Here is a 26780-nt window from a genome sequence, read left to right on the forward strand (position 1 = left end):
ACCTCCTGCGCCGTCGGCCAGATCCCCTCTCCAGGCCGTCGAGGCAGGGAGGAATCCCTGCGCAGTGGAAGCAGGAGGGAGCCGGGAGCCGGACCCTCCGCGGGAGCCACCGGCACGGCCCCGAGCAGCAGCATCGCTCCTTACCCACCCGAAAAGGGGCAGCTCCGGTGCCATATGCGACGCGGTGGGACAGGCGGTGCTGAGCCAGGTGAGCAGATGGCAGGTGGAGCGGAGCTGCCCTTCCATCAGCAAGTGGCCTCGGGGCCACGGCAGCGTGCCAGGTGGCAGCGGCCAAATCGGAGCGGGCGTGGGGAGGAGAGGGCTGCAGCACAGTCGGGGTTGCAGCGAGGCCCTGCTGCGCGGAAATGTGCTCCTTTGTCGCTGCTTGGTGCCCGAATGGTTATTTACACTTGCACAGGTATAAACCAGAAAGCGGAGACTCCGATGCCTCCTGGTTTTTGGGGGATGGTGTCCTGCAGAGGATGAAGGCTCGTGCTCCAGCAGCGGCTTGCCCACAGGGGTTTGGTGGCCGTTGCAGGATGGTGGGTGCCAGCCAGGTTTGGCAGGTGCCCGCTAACCAAACGGCAGGGGCTGGGACCCTACTGCGAGCGCTCCGGCCACCTCCCCTGCTCCCCGCCTCCCTTCCCTCCTGTTGTCCTGCTGCGAGCACCGCACAGGCACCGCTTCCATCACGCCCTTCGTTATCTCTGCCTCCTGGAACAGAAAACAGGGAAATAAGATTAAAGCCCTTTTGTTGGGGAACTTATCAGCCTGCAGGAAGGACATTAGCTTCATCGCTGCTGGGAGAGAGCATCCCCGGTGCTCACGGGGCTGTCATCAACACAGCAGGGGCTATCGCCCTTCCTACAGTCACACCACGTAGCCCAAGCACGGCCCCCGCCAAAGACGGAGAAGAGGCACGGTGGGATGTGCCATTTGCTGGTGACGTGTTTTGGGAGCAGGTCGGGTCACGGAGGGATGGATGTGGGTCAGGAGGAGCCTGCGCTGCACCTGCGGGTAGGGGCAACTGGGCCAGCGCCCGGTTCACGTCAGGGCTGCTAACTATCATATGGTTTTCCACTGAAATGGCTCGCTTTGATGCTAATTTGCTTTGACCCATCTGGGCCGACGCTATCTGATCTTGGAGGTTCAACGGCACTGAGATGACGGGGGGTGGACGGGAGGCACAGCTCCGTCACAAGGCCAGAGGGTTAAAGCCAGAAACAAGCTGGGGTGGTCAGATTGACCTTACTGGCATCACTGCATTGGTGAAGACAAGAGGAATCAGCCCTGACATGGTGTTTTGAAGCTGCTTTTGGGCCAGGAGAAGGTGGGCACCATTACTGTGTCCTGCAGGGATTTTCCCAGGGTTGTGTCCGTGAGTTTTACCCTTCCTGCTCCAGTGGAAGGTTGTAAACCATCTCTCCGGCAGTGTCTCAAGACATCACACGGTGGGAACCACAGCTCTGAACTGTGCAGCTCTCTGTAGCTCTTCAAAGGAGCCAGAATTCCCTGTATCCATGCCCAGACACCCCAGAAAACGTCGCCTTTGGCCATCCTGTGGTAACGGTGCAACTAAGAGTGGGAAAGTAGAGAGAGGAAGCACTGAGTCTGCACCAGCTGATGCCAGGGGAGATTCCAGGAGCTCCCTGGCTGCAAAAAACTCCTGGATCCTAAGACAGGTTGTGCCCTGTGATGCACCGAAAGCCTCACAGCAGCACAGGGAGGGAAGGCACCCCTGGGTGCAGCCCCCCCACACACTGCCCAGGGGCACAGCCCCAGAGGAAGACCCCACACCGGGGCACCGTCAGAGGCTTTGGGTTGCTGCAGTGGGAGCCCGGGTCCCTCCCCCCCGCCATCCCGCTGGACGGAGATGCTCAGGAATGACCGAGCGGAGCTGGAGCTGCCGCTGCGATTGCTCCTGGTGTGTCCCAGCCCGGCCGGGGAGCTCAGCCACCTTCCCCTGCATCAGAGTGAGCCCACGGTACCCGATCTCAGCCCTCCTGTGATGACAGCGAAATTTAGCGGCAGATCCCTCACCAGCAGCCTGTGAGCCCTGAAACTGGGATATTCCTCCATCAGACCATGCCCTCCTGCACCGGGGAGTCCCTGCGCAACCTGCCCAGGCACAGAGGGTGACAGACCCAAACCCCATCCCTGGGGTGATGCAAAATCCCATGGACTGGGAGACACTGGGCTTGGGCTTCACCTCCTGGGGCAGCCTGGTGCAGCCCCCATCAGGGCAGGGCAGGGCAAGGAGCTGTGTTGTAGGGCTGGGGAAGTGACGGCACAAAATCGGGATGGAGCCTGGGGCTTCTGTGAGCGATGTTATTCCCACCGATGTTACTCCTGCTTTGCACCTCCTGGCAGTCTCAGGGGGGTTTCAGTCACTTAAGATGCCCATCATCGCTCCTCGGTGCTGAATATTAACTGAGCGCATCCTCGCTCTTCCCCAAACAGCCCCAGGGGGTTGTCACGGGTTTACCCAGGAACAGCCTGATTTTGTAAGCCCTGTGCGTTAGACCCCCGGTAAAACGTCCCTGGGAGCTGCCTGCTTTGAGGAGCTTGTGAGAGAGGCAGTGCAGGCAGCTGCCCAAACACTGGGACTAGGGAGGCGGGCATGGGGACCTGGTGCAGGTTTTGGAAGAAAATGGTAGCAGGGAGGAAGGACCATTATTTTGCTAATAATTAAAACCAAAAAAAGCCTGGGAATGTCCTCAGATGGCACCGAGCAGAGGGGCTGCGGCTCCCCAGCGCAGCACAACTTGGGGAGCGAGCAAGCGCTGCCCCTAGCATGGTCCACCCAGGGCAGCTTCTGCTTCCCATTAATGCAAATTTTCTTGGCTTTTTTCATTAGAAAAGCATTGATTTATTTATTCCCTGGGTTTTTGGAGAGCTGGAAGGAGCATGGCTGAGGCTGGATCAGTTTTTTTAGGGAACTGTGCTCCGCAAACGGCCATGTGCCCGTGTGCATTGGCAGCCCTCCGTGTGCCTGGCGGGCAGCGCGTGCTGCCCTCACTGAACATCGCCCTGGAGCCGGCAGGGGAAACGCTATTTCGGGGGTTTGTTTGAACTGACTGAAATAGCAGCTGCAGCATCCCATCGTCTTATTTTGGGGGATGATTGACAGTGTGCCTAGAAGCTCATGGGAACTGCTGACTACGAGAAAATCCCGTCGGTCCAAACAGAGGCTATAAAAATCCTGGGAGCACCTTTCTAGCCCCATTTTGCAGATGGGAAGACTGAGGCCGAGGGCCGTGGCGCTGCGATGGAGCAGATGCTTTGCAGGATCCAACAGTGAGCGCGGGTTTCCTGACCCTGTTTTAGCAGAGTGAAACACGGATATATGGAAAAGGTCTGGGGGTAAGGCGGTTTCAAAGCGGAGCTCGTAGCCAGGGGCAGGGACCACCCAGGGCTCTGCTGCCTGAGCTGCCATGGGAGAGAGCGGCTGCTCGCACAGCCCTGCCAGTGCGGGGCTGCGTCTGCGGGCAGCTCTACCCTCCGAGCACATCTCCGAGGGTCGGATCCAGATGCAGGACAGGGAGGGTGGGGCGGGGAATCTGTGAGTGCCTTCAGAGGCATCGCCGGGGCTTTTCCTAAGCAGGTTTCATGTCGTCACAGGGATCAGGGCCTTAATTTTTTTTTATTCCACACCAGGATGCTACAGAGAAGTTAAATCAATCAAGTGTCCTTCAAACTGGGAGCGATGCCAGCGTGGGCAGAGCAGCCCTGTCGGGGCTCAGCACCGTGCAGGCCCTGGGCAGGCAGCAGGGTCATGGTGTGGTTGAGCATCACCCCACCTTCACCCCGGGCTCTGCAGAGCCTGGGCAGCACAGAGCAGCCATCAGCGAGGTCCCCCGGCCACCCCAGCCCTGTCCCAGCTGGGCCCAGCTCCTGCTGCCCTGCCCAGGGGCTCCGGCTCACCTGGTGCTGCCCAGGGATGCGCAGCAGGGAGATGCTGTTTAAACCTGTCACAGCCCCGAGAGCCCCAAATCCCCGGGACCCCGAAGAGCAGAGATGGGGGGTGCTGGGGGGGATGCCAGGGGGTGCTGGGGCCATGCCAAGGGATGCCGAGGTGGTGTTGGGGGGATGCCAAGGGATGCCGAGGCCATGTCAAGGGATGCTGGGGGATGCAAAGGGATGCCAGGGGAAGCTAGGGAATGCCAGGGGGATGCTGGGGCCGTGCCAAGGGATGCCGGGGGATGCCAGAGGATGCCGGGGGGATGCCCGGGGCCAGGCCCGCTCCAAGCCCCCCCCCCCCAACCCGGCAGAACCCGCCGGGGCGGACGGCCCCGGACTACATTTCCCAGCGCCGCCGCGGCCGGGGGCGGTGCGGGGCGGTGCGGCGCGGAGCGGAGCGGGGGGCGCGGAGCGCAGGCGGAGGCGCGGAGCCGCGCAGGGGCGGCGGGCCCGCTCGGCCCGGCTCGGCTCGGCTCGGCCCGGCCCGGCTGCGCGCCGGGCGAGGATGCGGGAGGGGAGGCCCGCGGCCCCCCGCTGCCCGCCCGCGCTGCCTGCCCTGCCCGCGCTGCCCGCGCTGCCCGCTTAAGGGGCGCCCGCGCCGCCGCCACCATGAAGAAGCAATTCAACCGCATGCGCCAGCTCGCCAACCAGACCGTGGGCAGGTAGGGATGGGGACGGGCCCTGCCCGCGCCCTGCCTGGCCCGCAGCCCCCATCCTGCACCCTGCCTGCCTCCTGCCTGCTCCCTGCCCGCCCCACTGCCCCCAGCCAGCACCCTGCCTGCCTCACTGCCCTCATCCCACGCTCTACCTGCAGCCTGCCCGCTCCCTGCCTGCCCCACTGCCTCGATCCAGCACCTTGCCAGCATCCTGCCTGCTCCCTGCCTGCCCTGCAGCTCCACCTGTGGCCTGCCCGCCCCACTGCCCTGGTCCTGCACCCTACCCATGTCCTGCCTGCCCCACTGCCCCTGCATCCTGCCCCTCCCTGCCTGCCCCTCTGCCTCCATCCCGCACTCTGCCTGCATCCTGACTGCTCCCTACCCACCACACAGCCCCTGCTCCCTGCCCGTGCCCTGCCTGCCCTGCTGCCCTGATCCTGCACCCACCTGTGTCTTGCCTGCCCCACTGCCACTCCACAAGGCTCACTCCCTGCCTGCCCCACTGCCCCTGCTCCCTGCCTGCTTCCTTGCCTGAGCCCTGCTTGCCCCACTGCCCCATATCCCACACCTTGCCTGCTCCCCTGCCTGCACCCTGCCTGTGCCCTGCCACCCCGCTGCCCAGCTGCCGCCTGCTCCCCTACCTGCCTCACTGCCCCGATCCTGTACCTTGCCTGCACCCTGCCCACCCCACTGCCCCTGCCCCCTGCCCATCCCCTGCCCATCTACTTGACAGCTTCCTGCCAGCCCCACTGCTCCTGCTCCCTTCCTGTACCCTGCCTGCTCCCTGCCCTCTTGCTGTTGCCCCTGTTCCTGCCCACACTCTGCCCACCCTACTGCCCCTGCTTCCAGCTTGCAACCTGCCTGCCCCCCTGCCTGTGCTCCCAGCCTTCAACCTTCCTGCTCCCTTGCCCCTTGCCCTGCTGCCTGCATCCTGCCTGCTCCCTGCCTGCCCCACTGCCCCAGTGCCCACACCTCGCCTCCTCCCCGCCTGTTCCTTGCCTCCTCCCCTGCCTGCAGCACCCTGCCTGCTGGTTAACCCCTGCTTGTCCCCCTGCACGCACCCTGCCCCCCTTGTCCCTGCCCTGCCCCCTTTATCCACTACTTCCCTGCCTGCCCCTGCCCTCACCCTGCCTGCACCTGCCATTCCCTGTGTCCCCGGGCTGGGCCACAGGGACACCCACTGTCCGGGCACCCCAGCCCTGCTGCTGCTCCCCCCAGCACCCATGGGTGGCCCCGGCTGGCTGGGGGGGGGGGGCAGGCAGGGTGCAGGGGGACACATCGGGGTGCAGGCAGAGGGGCCGTGCCCGCGGGGATCCCGCGTGTGCTGACGTGGAGCCAGGCCCAGGGTTTGGTGGTGGCTGTTGTGTAATTCCTGGAGATTTTGCAGCCAGGGGGGAATTTACTTATTTTTTCCTTCCCAGCGCGGCGCTGGGGCACCGGCACAGCCGGGGTGTCGGGCTCAGCATCCCCTCCTGGAGCCGAGGGCTCGGACTTTCGCTGGTATCCCCCTTTGCTGCGTCCCCCATGGCGACAAGGGACGCCCCGCCGGCTCTGGATCCTCGGCCGGGCTGGAGGTGGCCGGTGGCTCCTGCCTCGGCCGCGGTGCTGCCACACGGCCCCGGCGTACGGGCACGGGGCTGGGATGGCCGCAGGGCACCGTCACGGGTCTGCGGTGGCTGCGCGGTGCGGGAGCGTGGTGCGAGAGCGAGTGCAGTGTGGGAACGTGGTGCGGGAAGGGCGTGCGGCAGCTCGGTGCGGGAGCACGGTGGCAGGAACGTGGCGCAAGAATGCGGTGCGGGAACGCGGTTTGGGAACTGGAATCTGGTGCGGGAGCATGGCACGGGAATCCCATACAGGAGTGCAGCGTGGGAACGCGGTGCGGGAGCGTGGTATGGGAATGCGGCGTGGGAAAATGGTGCGGGAGCATGGTGCAGGAGTGCGGTGCAGGAACCTGGTGGGGGAGCGTGGTGCAGAAACAGTGTGCACCAGGAACGTGGTGCGGGAGCGTGGTGCGGGAACGCGGTGCAGGAGTGTGGTGCAGGAACACGGTGCGGGAGTGTGGTATAGGGAACGTGGTACAGGGAACGTGGTGTGGGAACACAGTGTGGGAGCGCTGGGAGACTGGCGCTTGGCTCCCTCGGGGGAGCGGCAGGAGGAGGCTGTTTTGGGGACAGAGCGTGTGATTTTCTCCTTGCATCTGTGTCGGGCCGGGTTTGCTCTCCGCATGCACCGAGGAGGTCTGACACGTCTCCCACCCGCGGCCGGGGGGCTGCCGGCCAGGGCCGGTCCCAGGTCCCACCACCACCGCGCGGGAGACGTGAGCCGGGCACCGCACACGCACTCGGCTTCAAAATGGTGCCGCCGCCGAGGCGAGCATCCTCCTTCCCGCATCCCCCGGGAGCGTGGGGCCATGCCGGGCTCCCTGCAGCGCCCAACTCGCAGCCTGCGGAGCGGGGACGGCGGCCACGGGGCTGGGAACCTCTAAACCCCTAATCCTCTTAGGGGCTTGCTGCGACGCCGGCTCGTGACGGGCAGCTGGGAGGTTCTGTTGGTACCCGGCACGTCTGCTGCCTGCAGAGCTGCCTGTGCTGCCAGGCTCTTCGGGCTGGGTTTTAATTGGGGGGGGGCGGTACATGACCCCCTCTTTGCTCAGTGCTGGGATGGGGTGGCTGGAGCCTCTGCAGGGCTCGGCGGGAGCTCGGGGACCGTCCTCATCCTCGGCCCAGCTCCGTTGGTCCCAGCGCGGGCTGATGTTTTATCCCTCTTCCCCACTGCAGAGCCCTGAGCAGCCCTCTCCAGCTGGCTGGAAACAGGGAGTAAGAGATGGAAATAGGGAATAATAGATGGAAATAGGGAATAATAAAAGCAAATAAGGAATAATAGATGGAAATAAGGAATAATACATGGCAATGAGGAATAATACATAGAAATGAGGAATAATTAATGGCAAATATGAATAATTAATGGAAAAGAGGAATAATTAATGGCCATAAGGAATAATAAGTGAAAATAATAATAGGGAAAAAATAAAAGGAATAATAATAGAAACCAGCGTTTTGTCTCCCCTGGGAGAGGCTCCCCGGAGTACGTGCGCCATAACCCTCTGGGGTCCGAGGGGTGTCCCCTCCTGCTCGTCACCAAAGCCCAATGGGACACCATCACCCTGCAGTGCCAGCACCCCGAGTGCGGGGCTGGGGACTGGCGGGCCGGATGCTGCCCCGGGGCTGGGGTCAGTGCTGCGTGTGGAGGTCATCCCTCGGGGGCAGACGGGGATGTCGGGGGCAGATTGCACGTGGCGGTGGCGGCGTCCAGCCCGTGTCCCTCCTCCCAGCAGCGCCTGGTGGCTGCACGCCCCCCGTGGGCATGGCGGGCTGGGCTGGGGCTACGTCTACGTCCCGCGGGACCGAGGGGACAGCGGTGACATCACCCCGGCCACCCCACGGGGTATGTGGGGAGAGGGATGTGGGGGGGTCCCAGCCCCTGGTGGCTTTTCCTGCTTTTGGTGGTGCGTTTTCCTTAAAAAAAGAAAGAAAAAAGGCAGCCGAAAGGAAAAAAATATCTGTGGGTCTGCCAGCAGCTGCCAGAAGTGCAGGCAGGGGACAGGCAGGAGCAGCCCTGCGTCCTGGTGAGGTGGCCGCAGCCGGCACTCACGAGTGTGTGGCCGTCTGCAGCCGAGGGACGGGGGTTATCTGTGCGGGGACGGGTCAGGGTCAGGATTAGGGTTAGGGTCAGGGTCAGGATAAGGGTCAGGGTTAGGGTCAGAGTCAGGGTCAGGGTCAGGATTAGGGTTAAGGGGAGGGTCAGGGTTAGGGTTAAGGTGAGGGTCAGGGTCAGGGTTAGGTGCGGCTGCCAAGTGCGTTTCCTTACCTTTCCAAATCCGGTCTTCAGCTCCGTTTCCCGGGGGCTGCCACATTCCTTTGCTGCTCCACTTGTGATGCTGGGGGCGAGCGGGGACCCCCTGGGGAGAGCAGCAGCACCCACAGGCGCTGGGGTCCGTGAGGGTGACGGGGCCAACCGGAGCAGACCACGCTCTGCTGTGTCCTGAGCACATTTTTTAATTTATTTTATTTTATTTAGGCCATTTGACTAGGTAGAAGGAACTGGGGATGCTCGTCCCAGCCCAGACTCACACTTGGTACCCGACCTTCAGGAGAATTACTGCGCCCAGTCTGTAAGGGGCCATAATATTTATCTCACGGGGTGGAAAAAGGGAAGAGAAATCAATAAGTGGCTGTAAAACATTTTGAAGACGCTCTCTGCGAAACGCTTTTATTTTTTATTTTTATTTATTTACCTGTTTCATCAGTGGCCGAGCCGGCAGGAGCTCACACCCTCACCTTGAGGTCGCGGGACGATGGGCATGAGCGTGCCGTGGCGCTCGCTCCGGCGGCTGAAACAGCCCCGTGAATTTTCCAGAATTAACTCAATATGGTTTTTTTTTTTCCATCAGGAATAAAACAGGCTCTTGCAGCCGTGTACAGAATGGCACGAGGTTGGTTTTTTTTTTTTTTTCCCCTCCTGGTCCTTTCTGAGCATCCCCGGGCTGTATCCCCCATCCCGGGGGACAGCGGTGGCCTTTTGGGATGGGCCATCACTTTGGTGGCTCTTGGGGCAGATGTTTTTCCAAGCACCAGGATTCTGCACATAAATATAAAGCCTTTAAACACCAAGGTTTTATTCTGCATGTAGCACAAATATTCTGCAAGAAATAAGGACATTTTATTCTGCGTGTACGAAATAAGGACAGAGGGAATAAAAGCACCACCTGGGATTGTTCCGATGGGATTTGCAGGAGGGAACAACATGTTTTAAATAGCTGGGTTCCAAGTGTGCGCTTTGGGGTGCTGCTGGCTCGTCATCAGCAGACCCTCCCGGGCTTTTTTGGCTTTGCCGAGTGACGCTGTGTCCCTCGGATGGTGCCGGCAGCATCCCCGCAGCCCTGGGGATATTTTTATCCTCCTCGCAAGGCGGCAGCGCTGACAAACTGAAATATTCATGGAACGGGCTGAAGGTTTCGTCCCCGCGGCCGGCAGCCTCGGGGCCCTGCGCTTTACAGGGGCTTCTCTATGATTTTCCAATCAGGACCGACGCGTGGTCAGGATGCGACCCCGGGGCGGGTTTTCCTCTGCCGGGGATGTGCCGGGAGCGAGGAGCGAAGGGCCCCGTGCATCCCGTGCCAAAGGGATGCCGACGCAGAGAGTTCACAGCCAGGAAAGGGGCAGGAGATGATGAAAAGAGGCTTTTCTGCCTTTAAAATCTGTCCTGCGTTTTGCTTTGATTCCTTTGGTTCTCCCAGCAGTGGGCAGAAGGATGGAGGAAAGCTGGACCAGCCTCCCCCGCCCGTTTCATCCCGCTTTTCCAGCCTGGCACGGCTGGAGGCAGGCGAGCTGCTGGGGGCTGAGCCCTGGCACCATGCCTGCTGGGGGACATCGCTGCCCGTAGCCGCAGGTGTGGGACACGGGACTGTCACTCCAGGTCACCCGCCGGGGCAGGACAAGCCCGGGATGCGCTGGAGGAGGCGCCGGCAGGGCCGTCTCACCGCATCTCGCTGGATGTTGCAGCTCGGAGTCGTCTCCCCGGGGAATTTGAGCAGCGATTTGAGGATATAAATATTTGATGTTTCGCTTCTCGCCTGCTAAAAAGGCACCGGGAAAAATCCGCAGCTCCGTTTGGCCTCGCCTGGATCCTGGTTACAAGCCGTCGGGCTGCTTGTCCCCGGGGGTGCAGTGGTGAGGAGAGCTCAGACGCGGCCGAAGCTGGGGACAGCACGGTCCTGGGACCAGCATCCAGCCTGGACCGCGATGCCCGGCGCTTCCAGGAGTTGCCTGGATGAGACCCGAGGGGCTTTCTCCTCCCTCTGGCACACGCGAGAGATGCTCAGTGCCTTACGCGCGTTGCGTGGTTGAACCTCACCGTGCCAACCTCACATCTGAGCTTTGGGGGGACTTGAGGACCTTGAGTTTTCCCACGGGTACCAGCCCCCGGCACGTGCGGCGGCTCCGGAGGGAGGTGGGGGCCCGACCGGGATGGAGCCGGGCACCGTCCCCAAGCCCACGTGGGATGGCGGGGCAGACCCATCCGTGGGAGTGAACGCTCCCGGCGCGGGGTGGCCTTGGCCGGGTTTTTGTGCCTCCCTCTGCCTGCACTCGCCCGCGAGGCTGTTTTTAGGCTGGAGCAAACAGAAATCACGGGAACCGGCCGGCATCAGTAATTAAATAGCCATGAAATATTTACGGGCATACCGCAGCGAGGGGGTGGCCAGGAATGGGGGCAAAAGGGGTATTTTGGGCAGGAGGTGTGGGCAAGGGGGTCCTCAGGGCATCGGGGACACGCTCTGCCTCCGGAGACACATCCTCACTCCTGCCCGTCCCCGTGCCGGGTGAAGTCCTGCCTGCCAGCTGGGTGCGATGGTTTTCCCATTCAGAGAGAATATCTTCCCAAAATCCCCGTCGTGCTTTGAGTTTTGCTGGCTCAGGGTCAAATCCAAGGCTGGGGGCTCCTTGTCTTGGGTGGTTTGAGCATCAGAGGGGGACGGTGTCAGGGGCACGGGGCAGGCGATGGATGGTCCAGCCAGCCAGAGATGTCTGGCATCAGGAGATGCTCCAGGGAAGCACCAGCTTTGCTGTAACTCCCCAGGTCAAGGCACTGGAAGCTCATGTAGTATTTATTTGGAAATCAACTTAATTTGCTTGATTGGTGTTGATTTCTGCTGGCAGCAATTAGTTGTTGCGGAAGTGAACGCCCGACCAAATTGTAGCTGCGTCCTCCGCTCGTTTGCTTTTAACTCTCCATGTTAATTGTCCCTTTTCTCCCAGCTGTTTGCAGGGACACGAGTGTCTGGGTGCTGCCTGGGGCTGAGCATTGCCTGAGTCCTGCTGAGAAAAACAGCTCTGGGGTGGAAATCTGGAGGGGAAGGGGAGGAGCGGGCTTTTCTTTGCCTAAAGGAAAGACGAAAGAAAGCGTTGAAAGCCGGTAATCCTGGCTGCCTCTCCGAGGGATGCTCTCGCAGGATGCGTGTAGCTCGTAAAGCATGAAGTTTTGGGGCATTAGGGACCAGCCAGGGAAATTGGGGGGGTCCCTGCACCCCTCTTTTGGGTGCTGCTGTTTGCTGAGGCCACCTTGCATGAGCAAAACCCGCCATCTCCAGCTCCCTGGAGGAGATTGTGTCCCAGCGCAGGAGCCCTGGCTGCATCCGCCTTGGACGACCTGGGGATGGAAATACCCACATAAAAATGAACGGGTGAAAAGAATTGCCCAGAGCCGATACTGGCTTAAACTGGTGTGTAGAGGAGATGTTTTGCTGGTGCCACCAGTTGCCTGCCCTGATGGTTGGGCCGTGGGATGCTGCTGTGCTGCACGGGTCAGACCCTTCAGCGTCGTCCGTGGGTCCGGGGTGATGGGGTAGGCACAGATGGGCTCTGAACCCTGCCAGGGCGCGAGGAAGGGGGGGTCTGATGTAGCCCCCTTAGCTGCCCCAGGACGAGGGAGCCTGTGTCCCTCTGCCCCCCCCCCAGGAATTCCTTCGGGTGCGACAGCGATTTAGGAAGGAGCCGGTTTGTGCAGGCAGGAGCTTGGCAGCCTCCTGTGCGTGGCTGCAGCAGCACGGGCAGGGAGCAGGCCCCGGGGTCCCCTGGGCTCGGGGCAGCCGTCACCGCCATGGCAGAGGCTGAATTCAGGGGGCTGTGCGACCCCTCGGGCAGCTGCAGCCCTGCTCGGCTCTGGCTGCTTGTACGGAGCAAGGGGGGACTGGGGGGGGCTGGGGATGGACTGGGGGCTGCTGGGGAGGAACCGGAGGGTGCTGGGGGTGGGCTGGGGTGTACCTGGAGGGGCTGGGGGATTCCTTGGATGCCAGGCTGGAGCAGGGAGAGCATCTCTGCTGGAGCCAAACACGTTTCCCAGCATCGGTCGCGTCCAAACTGGTTCCTCTTGATGCTGTTAGTGGGTTCCTGTAGGGTTGTGGTTTCGGAAGCACCTTTGTGGTTTGGGCTCCAAAGTCCCACGTGCTCTGAACTGAACACTTGAGGGCAAACCGGGAGCTGGGGCTCCTAAATCCTGGGGCAGGGGGTTGGTGAGCGGTTCTCCCTGGGAATGGGAAGCCAAGGGGAGAGAGCCTGGGGGAGGCACGGGGACCCACACCGTCCCCAAGTGGGATGCTGCTTGGAGCGTGAGAAGGGGAGGGAGAAGAAAGCACAAACCAAAGAGGTTTGTTGAAGAGGAAGGGCTGAGCGGAGATGCTCAGGGCTCAGCCCGCTGAAGATGCTTTGCCAAGATCCTCGGAGAGATGCTGCCAGCCAGCCTCCCCCCAGACGAGGCACTGGGATATTTCTCCATCCCCTCTGGGTGCCCTGGGGAAATCCCTGGGTACCAGGGAGGTGGTGCTGGGGCAGCGGGGTCTCCTTGAGCATCTCTGAGTGCCAGCCAGGGCTCGGCACCCAAAAAATACCCCCCTAGGGCAGGATGGAGCCCGGGGTGTGCAGGTCTCCATCTCCCCGGCTGCTCCCTGGCAGGGCGTGCGTTTTGCTGCAGGTTCGCAGGATGGCTCATAAAACCCTGTAAGCTCCCGTAAAACCGTATTAACTTTAGGCTGAGACTTCAGAAACATAACGGCTATAATGGGATTTTTCCTGGTGGCATTAGCAGCACGGAGCTGTAATGCAATGCGATGTCAGTGGAGTAAGATGATGTTATATTTTAGTCTTTAGACGTAAAATGGCCACGCGGAGCGGCTTGGGCTGGGCTCTCCGTGGGTCTGGGGGCGCTGCTCGGTTCTCGCACTCCTGGGTACCATTTGCAGGTTCTGGAGTGCTGGAGCAGGAGCAAGTACAGAGACAAGAGGAATTATTTGTATTTTTATAGAAAATTAATAAGGAGCTCTAGGTGGGGTGGCCGGACATCAGCAGAGTCATGTTGTCAGCAGGACTGTGCATATGTACGGGAGCAGGATCCGTCCCGCTTGCAGCTGCTAAACCGCATTTGATGGAGCCGCAGCCGGGTTGGTGTCCCGGTACATCCGCGGGGCCGGGCTCTTTACCCCGCTGCCGGCAGCATCACCCTGCTTTGGCTGTGCAGAACACCCCCCGGGTGGCTTCTGGGGCCACGTTTTACCCCGTTCTGCAAGGCGAGGCGCGGGAGCAGGGTGACGCCTGGCTCCGGATGCCAGCGCTCGGCACTGGCGGGACGTGGTACCCGGCTCCCGCGGCCACGAGCGACGCCGGCCCGCCGCAGCCCTGCCACATGCCCGTGCCCCCAGCGGTGGCTGTGCAGAGCCCCCCCGTCCCCGTCCCCGTCCCCATCGCAAACCCGAGGGAGGAGACAGCATCCCGGCTCCTGCAGATGCCGAAGCCAGACGGGGAAACCCGCTCTCCCGCGGCGTGCCCAGCGCTCTGCCACTCCGCCCCGCAGCTGTGTCGAGCGGCTCCAACAGCCTCTTTGGTTATTCAGAGCCATAAAATGCTGCAGCCTTTTTCCCCTCCCTTTTTAAAGCCAAATTAATCTCTGGCAGGCTCCCCAACCTGCCTGAGCATCCCGGGATGTGGCAGGGCTGGCGTGGGTGTCTGCGCCGGGGCTGTGGCTGGAGGATGCTCTCCCTTAAAGCCGCTGAGGTTTCTCACGCTGAGGATGTGCTTGAAAGCAGAGCGAGGCCAGATTTTTCTTATCCTGTATGAAACATCATTTTTGGCTTCCAAAACGCACGTCGGAGCGTAACGCGTGTTGGTTTGTGGCTGCTGGGACAGAGACCTGCCGGTGCGGGACCGTCCTGCAGCCGAGGGCATGCAAAACCCGTCCGTCAGCTGGGAGAGGAGAAAAACCATGAAAAGCATCCCTGGATTTTCCCAGTGGTGCCAGGGCAGGCGGCACTCCTTTCTCCCCCCCAGCCTTTTCGAAGTTAGGAAATGATTTCTGGGGTGCAGAGCGCGCAGTGCCTGCACGTGGGTGCGCGATGCTCGCCTGCATCCCTGCCGCCTCCTACTCCTTCGGGATGCTAAATATATCCTGAGCCGGGGCGGGGAAGCGGGGACGGCCGTTGTGTCTGTGCCGGGGGGATATTTGCTGCTTTCTTCCCCTGTTCGTGGTAATTCTGCGGCGTTTCCAGCCCTGTCCGTAAATGATAGCGAAGGGGGGCTGCAGAAGAGGAGAACCTGAGCAGCCCTTGCTCCCAGGCAGCCAGCGCATCGCTTGCGTTTCCTATAGAAGATATTATAATACGTTCATTTAAATCTCTTTTTTTTTAAAAAAAATTCAAATAAATAGGGTTTTGTAGGTTGGGGTTTTTTTTTCATTTTTAAAACCAACTTAAATCAAACACTGGGACAAATTTCATACATGAACCAGGTTTAATGCAGTTAATTTACACTGTTTGTCTTTGGCCGTGGCGTATTTGCGGCTGAGCCCGTAGCCCAAGCCCTGCCCTGGCTGGCGCTGCCGCCGTGCCAGGCTCGCTCTCTGAACCTTGCTCTGCCGGTGCTTAGTCCTTATTGCCACTTTTTCAACATTTCACTCAGTCTCTCAAAGCTGGGAAAACAGCTTGGATAGCTGAAAGCAACCAGGGCTCAGGTTGGTTGCTCAATAAAGGTTTGGGGTTGTTTTTTTTTTAAGAAGGATGAGAGCACTAAGCTTTCGTTGCTCGTTAATGAACCTTTAGGGTCTAATTGGCTAAATCGCAGCTCTGCCCAAACGCATCTCAACGGAGGTCATTTTTTTGAAGAGAGATGATGCACTGAAGTTGTAAAAAAACCCTAAAAAAGTGAATAAATCATCCAGAGTGTGATGGTTTAAACAAGCCTGAGCAGATCCGGTGAGGAGCAGCTGCGGGGGCTTTGCAAGCAGGATGCTGGGGCCGAGGAGGGTCTGCAGCGGGTTCGTGTCTCCTCCTGCATCCCCGGCGCTCTTCGCTAGCAAAACCAGGGGATGACACGAGTTCTGGAGCGGTAAATCCGGCTCCGACGAGCAGTGGGGAGTGTTACGGCAAAGCTCCGGGCAGCAGCTGCCGCCGCAGGTTCAGTCGGCTGCGTCAGGCCGAAGAGGCTCAGTCGTGCGGACGGGTTGTGTCCTTGAAATCCGCGGCGCTGAGGATGTGCCAGAGCCCGACGCGGCCCCGGAAGCTGCTTTCGTGCGTAGACACACGGCCTCCCTCTGCAGCACTGGCCGCATCCTGCTGGGAATTTAACATCCCTGTTTTGCTGGGAATAATGGAAAAATAAGGGGGAGATCAGGGGAGGACCCTGAATCGGGCTGGGACGTGGCACGCTCGCAGTGAGCCGTGAAGATGCTCCATCTTTTGCTTATTTAGGAGATGAGGCAATGGCTGGGCGGGGCAGAGAGCCTGAAATCGCTGGCTGCATCCCGATGGAAAAGCACGTTTGGCCGTGGCCGGTACCGCGGCGTGCAGCTCCAGCGCTGCCACGTGTGCCAGCCCCTTCGCCAACACTTTGTCGTCTTTCTTGTCTTGCAGGGCTGAGAAGACGGAGGTTTTGAGTGAAGATCTCCTGCAGGTGAGGTCCTCTGCAGCTGGTCCGACCTGCACCCAGGGCGCCCGTGGGTGCCCAGGCACCCACCCGTGGGTGCTGGATGCGGCGGCAGCTCCGTGCCGGTCGGTGCTGCGGTGTCCCGCGGCAATGAGACGGGCTGGGAGGAGGAGGAGGGTGTTGAGAGCGTGGGAAGCAGCAGCATCTCCCTCCCCGTGCCCTCCCAGCCCTTTCCCAGCCTGGTTTTCAGGTCAGCTGGAATCAGATCCAGCCTCACCTCCACCGGGACGGCAACCTGAGACGGCCGCAGGATTGCGGGCGCCTGCGTCTCCCCTCTCTGCTGCAAAACCTGCCCTGGGGACGGGCCATGTGGCAGCAGGGGACAGTCCCCAGAGCTGATGGGTTTGGCGACTTCAGCAAAACAGCTCGAGCCAAAAACCTCACGTGGTGCCTTGGAGCGTCGGCCGTGATGCTCAGGTCATGGTCCCTCGGGGACATCTCATCTCGGGCTGCCTGCACACCCCGGGGAGGGAGAGGGCCGGGAAAGGGATGTGAATTCACAAATCCATCACTGAATCCATGAGGTTTCTAACGCACACGTTCTCTAAACCGTCACTCGTAACTCGGGTGCTGATGAGCCAAACCGTGTCCCAGCCGTCGCGGAGGGTGCTCGTCCCTCCTCCTCCAGCACGGCGCGGGCATCCCCTGGCACCGGCCAGTCCGGCTGCTGTTGGATCCGCTTCCAAACCGGTTTGGGGGTAAGCTGATGTATTTATACCTCCCAGCTGGGGAATTTGCTCTGTGCCATTGCTGTCAGGTAGCGGATTCTGCAGAAACAGCCAGACGACCGGCGTACGAGGATGCCGGTGGCAGGAGGCAGCGACCCGCAGGCGACAGGGGCTGCAGGGCGACCTTCGGCTCTTCCCGGCCACCCCGTCCTGCCTGCACGTTGCCCTCGCGTGGACCTAATGACGCGGCTCCCCGCACACGTCAGGCTTTACCAAGAGCCGTGTGGCAGCTAAAAGCGTGAGCAGGGTTGGAGCCGTCCCTAAAGGGGGAGGGTGGAACCGTGCTGCACGAGGGTGAAGCGAAGCCGTTTGCGAACGGGCCAGCCGGGCGCAGAGGGCAGCTGCCCGCATCGCTTAATCCCCCCCCCGCGGCCTCTTGCTGCTTTGCCGGGGATTTATCGGCCGTTTCCATCGTGTCTGGGACCAGCCCGACCCGTGCAGGGGGGGCTGAGGTCGGTCTCCGGTTGCACCAGCCCCGGTGAGAAGTCACCGGTGGAAGTGGGCGCGCAGGCTCCCGGGGCGTTGGGGCGCTGGTTTGCTGTCCCCGCGGTATGCACCCCTGCGAGTCGGTCCCCAGCCTTGGAGATTTGGGTTTTTTTTTTTTCCCTTCCTTCCCCGGCAGTGCCGGTGGCCGGGATGGGCAGGGTGCGGTGGTGACGTGCCCCGTTGTCCCCAGGGATGGGCAGCCCCGGTAGGACGGAGCGGAGGGGAGCACTCAGCTCCCCGCCACCAGCAGCCAGAGGGAGCATCAATAATGACTATTTTTATTTCTATATTAATTTTTGCCGTTTCTTCTTGCAAGCTCTGAGGTCTCCATGGCCCCTGGGCACGGCTCTCACAGCCCTCCGGTGACATCCCGGCGCTGGGTGGCATCTGTGCCAGCACCGGCGAGGGCACGCCTGGCTTCGGCGACATTGCGCGGGGGATTTGTACACTTTTGGGGGATAATTCGGTGGGGAGGGTGATGGGTGCTGCCTTGTCTGGGGGACTCCCGAAGAGTCAGTCATGTTTGGGGGGGGTCTGTCTCCAGGGACGGTCGGGAACCCAAACCCTTCCGGGCGTTGTATCTATTACCTCATCTGGAGGGGCTCATCTGGCTGGGTGCGCACCCACATATGTGTCCTTCTGAACATCACCCCCCTTCCTTGCAACACAGACATGGGCACACACACATATATATCATTTATATCACATTTTTATATATAATTTTTGTATATATATATACACCCAGACATGTCCATGCAGATGTTGAAAGGAACACGTCTATGTTGCAGGGACGGCAGAGGCTGCTCTACCTCAGCTGGGCATCATGGAGATCTATTAATTTTTAATAAATATATAATATTTTAACATATTATTATATATAGTATATATATTATTAGTCATATATATTATTATAGTGGTGGAGAGCAGCTCAGCTCGAGTGCCAGGCTCCCATGAAAGCCTCGCTGGACTCGTTGCAGGCTCAGCACTTCTCCCGGGCAGGGGGTATTTCTTTTTTTTTTTTTTTCCCTCCCAAATCATTTCCCAGGATTTTGAGCTTTAGAGAATATTTCTCTTTTTCCATATTAATTCCCAAATTTTTGAGATTTTCATGTTTTCCCGGAGTCTCTCTCAGCTACGGTTTTCAGCGGCTCTTGTTTGCTTACATTTAATGATTCATCTCGCTGAGTTTTGGAATGAAATTCTTCATTTAATCAATGCAGAGGCAAATAAGGCAATTTGCAGCCCTGGCTCGGAGCTTCAGGCCGTTTGGTTTGTGGCAGGGCTCGGCGGGGGACAGACACCTCCTGCCCTCGCCCTGGGACACGGGGGCTTCGGAGACTGCTCTGGATCCGGCCCTCGGCCGTGCTCGGGGGGGGGTTAAGATGGGGCAGCGTCAGCCCGGTGAAACCTTCTCCTGCTTACAGCATCCCTCCCTGGGAGGCGGTTGGGCTCCAGGGCTGTTGCACCCGATGCAGCAGCAATTAAAAAGCAAAAAAGTCCCTTACGGCCCTTGAGCGACGGGAGAGGGACCAGGCGGGATACCCCGGTGATGGGCAGCGCTGCATCCGCAGGTGGAGAAGCGCCTGGAGCTGGTGAAGCAGGTCTCCCACAGCACCCACAAGAAGCTGACGGCATGTCTGCAGGGCCAGCAAGGCGTGGATGCCGACAAGCGCTCGGTGAGGCTTTGGCGGGGCTCTGAGGATGCCAGGGGGAGCTGCCGGCGGCGGCGGGGCCGGCGGGGTGGGAATCGCAGCGCTGTCTTTGCAGAAGAAGCTGCCGCTGACGACGCTGGCGCAGTGCTTGATGGAGGGATCGGCCGTGCTGGGCGACGACTGCCTGCTGGGGTAAGGGGGGGCCGGGTCTGCCCGGGGTGCTGCCGGGATGCTGCCGGGATGCCGCTGCTGGGAATTGCTGTAGTTCCTTACCCGGGATGCCGGATAACGGGGAGGGGGTTTCACAGCGGTGTCTGGGGGGGCGGGGGTGCTTGTTTGATCTTGGTAGTCCGGGAGTTTCCTTTGTCCTTCTCCCCGTGATGAGCTGGGGCCCTTTAGCCATGCAGTATGCAATATAAACCATATATATTTCTATCTATCTATCTATATATCTCGAGCAAGTCCGTACAACTCCCGACTCTAACTGGGACAGCGGTTAGGGAGTGAGATGTTCCTAACACCGCGGTCCCCAGGCTGCCGCCCTCCCTCCAGCCCTCTGCCGAGACCCCGGGGGCTTCGGGTGACCATCGCCCCCCGCCGTGGGCGCAGGATGGCTGCCCATCGCCCCCCCCGGTGCCCTTGCAGGAAGATGCTGCGGCTGTGCGGGGAGGCCGAGGACAAGCTGGCTCAGGAGCTCATCCACTTCGAGCTGCAGGTGGAGAGGGACGTCATCGAGCCCCTCTTCGTGCTGGCTGAGGTGAGCGGGGCGGCGGGGACGTCATCGGGTCAGGGTGTCACCGTGCCGGGGGCTCGCATCCGAAACAAGCCTGGGGGAAAGCAGGTTTCACTGCTTCGGCGGCATGTTTGGTTCCTGGCCCCCGCGAGAGACCGCCGGTCTTTGAGGTGTTCGCTAATTGCTTAAATTGGCCGGCGATATTTGCACCTTCAGCCGGGCTGGCAGCGGGGGCTGTGGTCCTGCCGCGCTCCTTCGCCCGCTCTCGCTGCTCTTGCTCTTTTCTGCCGTCCCTGAAGGCAGAGCCATTCACGCTCTTATTTCTGACCCATTTTTCAAGCTCCAAACACATACCACTGTTGTTTGGGATTTTTTTTTTTCCTCCTTTGCCCCCTTGCTGCCAACTTTTTTTTTTTTTTTTTTTCTCAATTTTACCCAATGCTTTTCCTCCCCTTTTTTTACATCTAGCAAAATATCCTGGGCTTGGCTCTGATTTTATTTTCCCCAGCAGAAACGAGAGCTTTATCGCAGTGCCGGTGCTGGGGGCTCTCAGCCGTTACCAAGTCCTTGGCGCACGGGAGCTGTGCGTCGCCATCCCCAGAAGCCCGTTTCCTGCCTACATCCGGCTCCCCACTGCGGGAAGCTTTGATCCCCCCAAGGATGCTCCTCCCAGGGATGCGGGTTCTGCGGTCGGAGCTGTTGGGGGGGGGGGGTGGCACAGCCCAGGTGGGGACACGGAGGAGGGACGAGCTCTGCCATCGCCCTAATAATGTTAAAACAAGCCCAAACTCCCAGCGTCGCAGCCAGGTATGAGCTACCCCAGGCCCCTCTCCGCGGGTGTTTATCTCCTCCCGTTCCTGCCTGTTGCTGCAGGTGGAAATCCCGAATATCCAAAAGCAGAGGAAGCACTTGGCGAAGCTCGTGCTGGACATGGACTCCTCCAGGACGCGGTAGGAAGCAGCTTCAAAGCTGCTTTATAAAAAAAATAGAAATTCCCAAGCGATTGGTAGCGCCAAGCGGGGCACGTCCCAGAGCCCTGGTCCCGCAGCTCCCTTGGGATGAGAAGTCTCGGACGTGTCACCGTGTGCCTTGAAGTCAAGCTCTGCAGCCAGCCAAAATTTCTGCTCCTGTCTGCAGAAGCCACAGATCCCTTTTCCTTGCTGCCCCTCTGCAGAAAAGAGTATTTTTTTCTGGGACAAATCTTTATCTTTTTCCTCTTTTCCTTATCTTGGTGAGTTCTTAGGTGATGGCAAAGAGCCGGGTGCTCCTGCCGCCGGAGAGTAGCGCTGGGGTGGGTGTGGGATGTCCTTTGGGATCGTCCCGTGTCCCAGATGCTGCGGTGCGACCCGGCAGGCTGCGCTTCGGGTTTTTCCCAGGGCCATTTGCAACTGTTTAAAAAATAACTGGGGTTGGCCAAGCCCCGCACAACATCACGGTGTGCCGCAGGGAGACGTCTGGGAGGTGTCCGTAGTCCCCAGCGTCATGTCCTGGCTCTCCCATGGCCTCTCTCTCTCCTCCACCAGAATGAAACTCATTCTCCTGCTGAAAATAATCCCTTAATCAGAGCCCACTGTGGGGACTGGGGGTGTTTGGGGTTGGGAGTGGATGCTGCATCCCAGCCGGGGTTGGACCATCCCCATGGTGCTCAGCCCTGGGGACCGTGGTGGCTTTGGCCGAGGGGGTTCCCTGGGCTGCCCGCCAAGTCCACTGGGATTCACTGGTCCCTGTCCCCCCCCCATGACAGCTCTGCCCTCTCTCCGCAGGTGGCAGCAGTCGGCAAAGTCCTCGGGTTTGGCCAGCAACCTGCAGCCCTCGGGCGCCAAGGCCGATGCTCTCAGGGAGGAGATGGAGGAGGCCGCCAACAGAGTGGAGATTTGCAGGGTACCTGGGGGTCCCGGGGGGATCCCTCCTTGCTGGGCTGGGGGGACCTCGGCATCCCAGGCACTGTGGAATACCCGCAGCCTCCTCTCTTAGCTCGTTCTTCACCCTCTTCTTACCCCCTTGCCCGTGATAAACCCTCCTCCGGCTCGTCCCCGCGCCCAAACGCAGCCTGGCGGCAGTGGTGATGCTCACCAGCCAAGCGGGACGTCCCAGGTTCCTCTGTCCCCATCCCCCATATCCCGCTGGAGCTGGAGAGGATCCCATTCCCAGGGGACCCATCCCGGCAGGAGCCAGCGAGCTCAGCACCGAGTACGCTCAGCCCTGGCACAGAGACCCGCAGACAGCTCTGACACGTGCCAAGCCCACGCGTGTCACCCGGGCACGTCACCCCTGCCATCCCTCGGGAGCACGACCCACCCAGTTGGTCATGTTGGGTGGGAAAAGCGTCCAAGCGAGGGGGCACGCTGCTGCCAGCGCCTTCGTCATGGGCTGCGGGATTCGGCAATAAAACCCACAGGCAATTTTGTGTGGCTTTAAATTCCCCTGGGGCAGAAAACGCCAAGGGCCGGGCAAACCTGTGCTCTGGGTTTGGGCAGGAGCCGGGTGAGCGGCTCAAATCCTGGCTCTTTGCTCCAGGGGCACGGCCAGAACCCGCGTAGCCTTTAAACTCCAACCCCAAACTCCTGCTCTCTCTTAGAGAGATCTTAGAGCTTCACAGCCGCACGCACCCAGCGATTTCCAGCAAACCAGCTCGACCAGGAGCTGCCCCCCAGTACCTTCCCCGTACTGATGGGGGACGTTGCAGCCGGGGCGTGCTCACGGTGTTTTAAACCCCCGATGGTTTTCCTCCAGTTGAGTTATCCAAGGGGATTCTTAGAAAGGAGCAATTCGGGAAGTGGCACGGACGATTTTGTGAGGGCGAGGACAGAGATGTGCGTCCCCGTGGCAAGGGGCTCGTTGCAACTTGGAGCAAGAAGCCCCCGATGCCCCGTCGGTCTGGTCCACACCGAGCGGTTGGGGTTCCACCTGCAGCAGCCCAGCCGTGCGCGCTGCTTCGCTGCGCAGCAATTAGCCCTGTGGTTAACGAGCCGCTTGCACGCGAGGAGCAATGCGGCGAGGTGCTGGGACGGGGTTGGATTTGTGCCGTTCAGCCGGCGGTGCTGTGCCGCCTGTGGCTGACGGGGGTTCCGGGTAACTCTCGCTTCCGGAGAGCTCGTTGCAAGGCGCCGGCTAATTGTGGGCTCTGGAAGGGGCGGCGGGGGGCGAAGTTGGAGCCGTTTGCACGGCAGCAGAAAGCAACACGTTGCACGTTGGCTCCTGGCGTGACCGAGCTGGTCCCTCCCGGTGGCCTCCGACAGGGCCATCGCGGTGGCATCGGGGCAGCACGAGTGGGACGGCGACTAATCCTCTGCTCTCTGCAGGACCAGCTCTCGGCTGACATGTACAATTTTGTGGCCAAAGAAGTAGACTATGCAAACTATTTTCAAACCGTAAGTGCCACCCGTCCCCACGGGACTCCTCTGGCCCCGGCCCCGGCCGTAGGGCTGACAGCCGGTGCCGTCTCTCCCCCCCAGCTGATCGAGGTGCAGGCAGAGTACCATCGGAAATCCTTAGCGCTTTTGCAGAATGTCCTGCCTCAAATTAAAGCCCAGCAGGGTAAGTGCCCCGGGGGTCTGTCCTGCTCCTGCGTGCGACGCCAAGGGCTCTGCGTCACGCCGGAGCCGGGCAAGGCTTTGCCGTGGCGATGAGCCGGCTGTGGCATGACCCCGCGGCGTGGCATGGTGCTGGGTTTGTGGCTGAGCATCCTCCCTTTGCTCGCCCCGTCCGCATCCCGCCGGCCCCGGTGCTGGAGGGGGCATCCCCATCCCACTTGGTTGCCGGGGCGGGGGGGGGGCAGGATCCGGCCACCTTCATGGAGGGGGGCGGGAAACCTGCCCGAACATCCTCATCGGGCTCAGCACCGGAGGTGGGAACCCAGCGCCGAGGGGGGGGGGTCTTGGGGCTTCGCTTTGCGTTGTGCAACCTCCGTAGGAGCTGGGCTGGGAGACCGAGGTGGGGGACAGCCCCACGCGATGGCCCCGAGAGCAGCGCATCCCCCGGGGCAGGGCTCGGGGTGCTGCCGTCGCTGCAGCGGGGCAGGGAGTGATTTGTATTTTATTTTTTTCTCTCGATCCCACAAAATATTCCTGCCTCAAACTGTGATGGAAGAAGGGGGAATATATTGCAAAGGTTTGCCCGTGATTGCTCCCCCCGGAAAACGTTATCCAGCCCCTTTGAAATGTCCCGTGTGATGATTGGAAAACATTTTGTTTGGATTTCATCTTTAAAAAGCACTTCCCGAGCCGCCCAGGACAGAGGTGCGGGGTCCTGTTGTTTTAGCAACACCCAAACGGAATATTTTGCTGCCGACACGCTGTGATCCGAGGGCCTTTCGGGGAGGGGATGCCGGATCCGGCACCGTCCCCGCCGTGTCCTCCCCCTCCTCTCACCCCCTCTGCCCGTCACAGAGGCGTGGATGGAGAAGCCCTCCTTCGGGAAGCCCTTGGAGGAGCACCTGGCCGTCAGCGGGCGGGAGATCGCCTTCCCCGTGGAGGCGTGCGTGACGATGCTGCTGGAGTGCGGCATGCAGGAGGAGGTGGGTCCCATGTCCTACCACCCTCAGTTGGGCAGGATGGAAGGGGACATGGGTGCTTCCAGGGCAGGGACGAGGAACCGTGGGGCTCTGGGGACATCCCTGGCCCCAAAGCTTGTCCGACGCTCTCCTGTGTCCTCTGCGAAGGGTCTCTTCCGAGTGGCTCCCTCGGCCTCCAAGCTGAAGAAGCTGAAGGCCGCCCTGGACTGCTGCGTGGTGGACGTGCAGGAGTACTCGGCCGACCCACACGCCATCGCAGGTAGAGGCTGCCCTGGGGTGGGCAGGTTGGGGGTGAGCAGGGTGGCCCGGCCAGCCCCCCAGCGCCAGCCGTGGGCACCCAGAGGGTGGTCATCAGTGGCGTGAAGTCTGGTTGGAGGCCAGTAACTAGCGGTGTAGCCAGGGTTTGATACTGGGTCTGGTCCTGGTTAACATCTTCATTAATGACCTGGTGATGGGGCAGGGAGCACCCTCGGCAAGATGGCAGATGACACCAAGCTAATGATGGAATCATAGAATGGTTTGGGTTGGAAGGGACCTTAAAGATCATCTAGTTCCAACCCCCCTGCTGTGGGCAGGGACACCCTCCACTAATGGACCAGAGGGTCGTGCTGCCATCCCCAGGGACCTGGGCAGCAGGAGAAATGGGCTGAGAGACCTTGGTGAAGTGCCAAGTCCTGCCCCTGGGGAGGGCACCGTGGACATGCTGGGGCCACCCAGCTGGAAAGCCGCTTGGCAGAGATGGCCCCAGGGGTCCTGGAGGACACCAAGCTGACCACGGGTCGGCAACGTGAAGGTGAATGGTGTCCTGGGCTGCACTGGAGAGGTGATGCCAGCAGGTCAAGGGAGGTGATCCTGCCCCTCTGCTCAGCACGGGTGAGGCCACCCCTGGAGTGCTGAGTCCAATGCTGGGCACTGCAAGAGAGACCACGGACGTACGGGAGAGTCTGCAGTGAAAGGCCATGAAGATGCTGCAGGGCCTGGAGCATCTCCCTCTGGAGGAAAGGCTGCAGGAGCTGGGACTGTTCAGCCTGGAGCAGAGAAGGCTCAGGGGGGTCTCACTGATGGATATAAATAACCGCAGGGAGGGTGCAAAGGAGACACAGCTCTCTCCAGTGGTGCCAGGACCAGAGGCAACGGGCACCAACGGAACCGCTGAACGTCAGGAGACACTTTGTCACTGTGTGGGTGACCGAGAACTGACACAAGTCGCCCTCTCCAAGCACAGATCTGAGCCCACGGGGCTGCTACTAAGCATTAATTGAGTTTAAATGCCAATCAGCTGCCCCCCTCCTGGGCTGGGCTCTATGGAGGGTGCAGGATTGGACCCTGGTTTCCTGCTGACTGCAATGGGAACCTTTTCCCAGCAAAAACAAGTGACGGAGAGTTGGGTGAACGCCTGGTGGAGGCAAAGATGGTGGAGGGAATCGGGGAGGTGCTAGGAGGGACTAGGCAGAGGTGGCAAGGGGGTGGCAGGGGGTCAGGGGATGCTATGGGCTCCACCAGGCCTCAGGGACTGACGGGTGCTTTGGGACACATCGGTGGGGACTTTGGGAGAGATGCGAGTCGAAGTGCTGAGGCACGAAACCACTCGGTGCCTGGCGGGCAGTGCCACCGCGGCACATCCTGCGGTGCAGAGCCCCATGTCCCTTGTGTGCCGCAGGAGCCCTCAAGTCCTACCTGCGAGAGCTGCCGGAGCCCCTCATGACGTTCGAGCTGTATGAGGAGTGGATCCAGGCCTCCAAGTGAGTCTGGGGCATCTGCCCGTGACGTGGGTGGTGGCACCTTGCATCGCCATGGATGGTTAGGAGGTCATGAGTTATTTCTGACATGGCTCACAGCATTTGGGATGTTTCCCCTGGGGTCAGCCAGCCAGGAGGGTTCCTGTGATGCTCCTTGAGCATTGTGGGTCCCAGCAGCAAGGGTGGCCTGGATGTCCCCCAACCCTGATGTCCCCACCATGGTCCAGAGCACCCTGGCCAAGGTGCTCTCCCAGCATCTTTTGGCAAGCCCTTGGATGCTGGGTGCTGGTGCCATTTCTGGACGGGTGTGCAACCCCTGGGGGACAGCTGGACGAGGGAGCCCCCACCTGCTTTGCTGAGGTGCTCTGCACCATGGGACTCCCAAACCCAGCAGGATTAGGCCAGCTGAGGTGGCACCAGCGTGCCTGCTCCACCGTGGGAGGTGTTTGGGGAAGGGGGTGAGGGGCAGAGGGAGGAGGGAGAAGGAACATCTCCATTTAGGGTGGGAACCACCTCAGTGGTGCCTGAATATGGGTCTGACCACATCTCCCCACCTGCCCTGGGAGCGCTGGAGCACGGCAGGGACATGGCGGTGACTCGACAGAGGGGTCAGTCCCCAAGGGTGGCACGAGGGGCAGCGGGCTGTCGTTTTGGGGGGCTATTTGCAGTAATTTCCCCTTCCAAGGCGAACACATCCCCAAAACCCAAACCTCGGGGAGGCTGCACAGAGGTGGGGAGGGGACCAGCATCCAGCCTGCAGCCAAAAGGTTTCCTTCTCATTTTGGATG

The 26780-nt window shown here is 60.7% G+C and overlaps 1 protein-coding gene across 1 annotated transcript in view; it reads left to right on the forward strand.

Moving 5' to 3' along the window:
* Positions 1-4358: 4358 nt before the first annotated feature.
* ARHGAP44 (Rho GTPase activating protein 44) overlaps positions 4359-26780 on the forward strand; it is a 29071-nt gene continuing 6649 nt past the window's right edge. The window contains 12 exon segments of the mRNA XM_075770709.1: positions 4359-4622; positions 16069-16108; positions 18927-19031; positions 19123-19199; positions 19653-19764; positions 20614-20690; positions 21504-21621; positions 23043-23111; positions 23196-23277; positions 24129-24256; positions 24401-24512; positions 25914-25995. Of these exon segments, the coding sequence (XP_075626824.1) occupies positions 4570-4622; positions 16069-16108; positions 18927-19031; positions 19123-19199; positions 19653-19764; positions 20614-20690; positions 21504-21621; positions 23043-23111; positions 23196-23277; positions 24129-24256; positions 24401-24512; positions 25914-25995 (1055 nt within the window). The 5' untranslated portion in view covers positions 4359-4569.

Source organism: Balearica regulorum, chromosome 18 (assembly GCF_011004875.1).
Source record: "Balearica regulorum gibbericeps isolate bBalReg1 chromosome 18, bBalReg1.pri, whole genome shotgun sequence".
NCBI lineage: Eukaryota > Metazoa > Chordata > Aves > Gruiformes > Gruidae > Balearica > Balearica regulorum.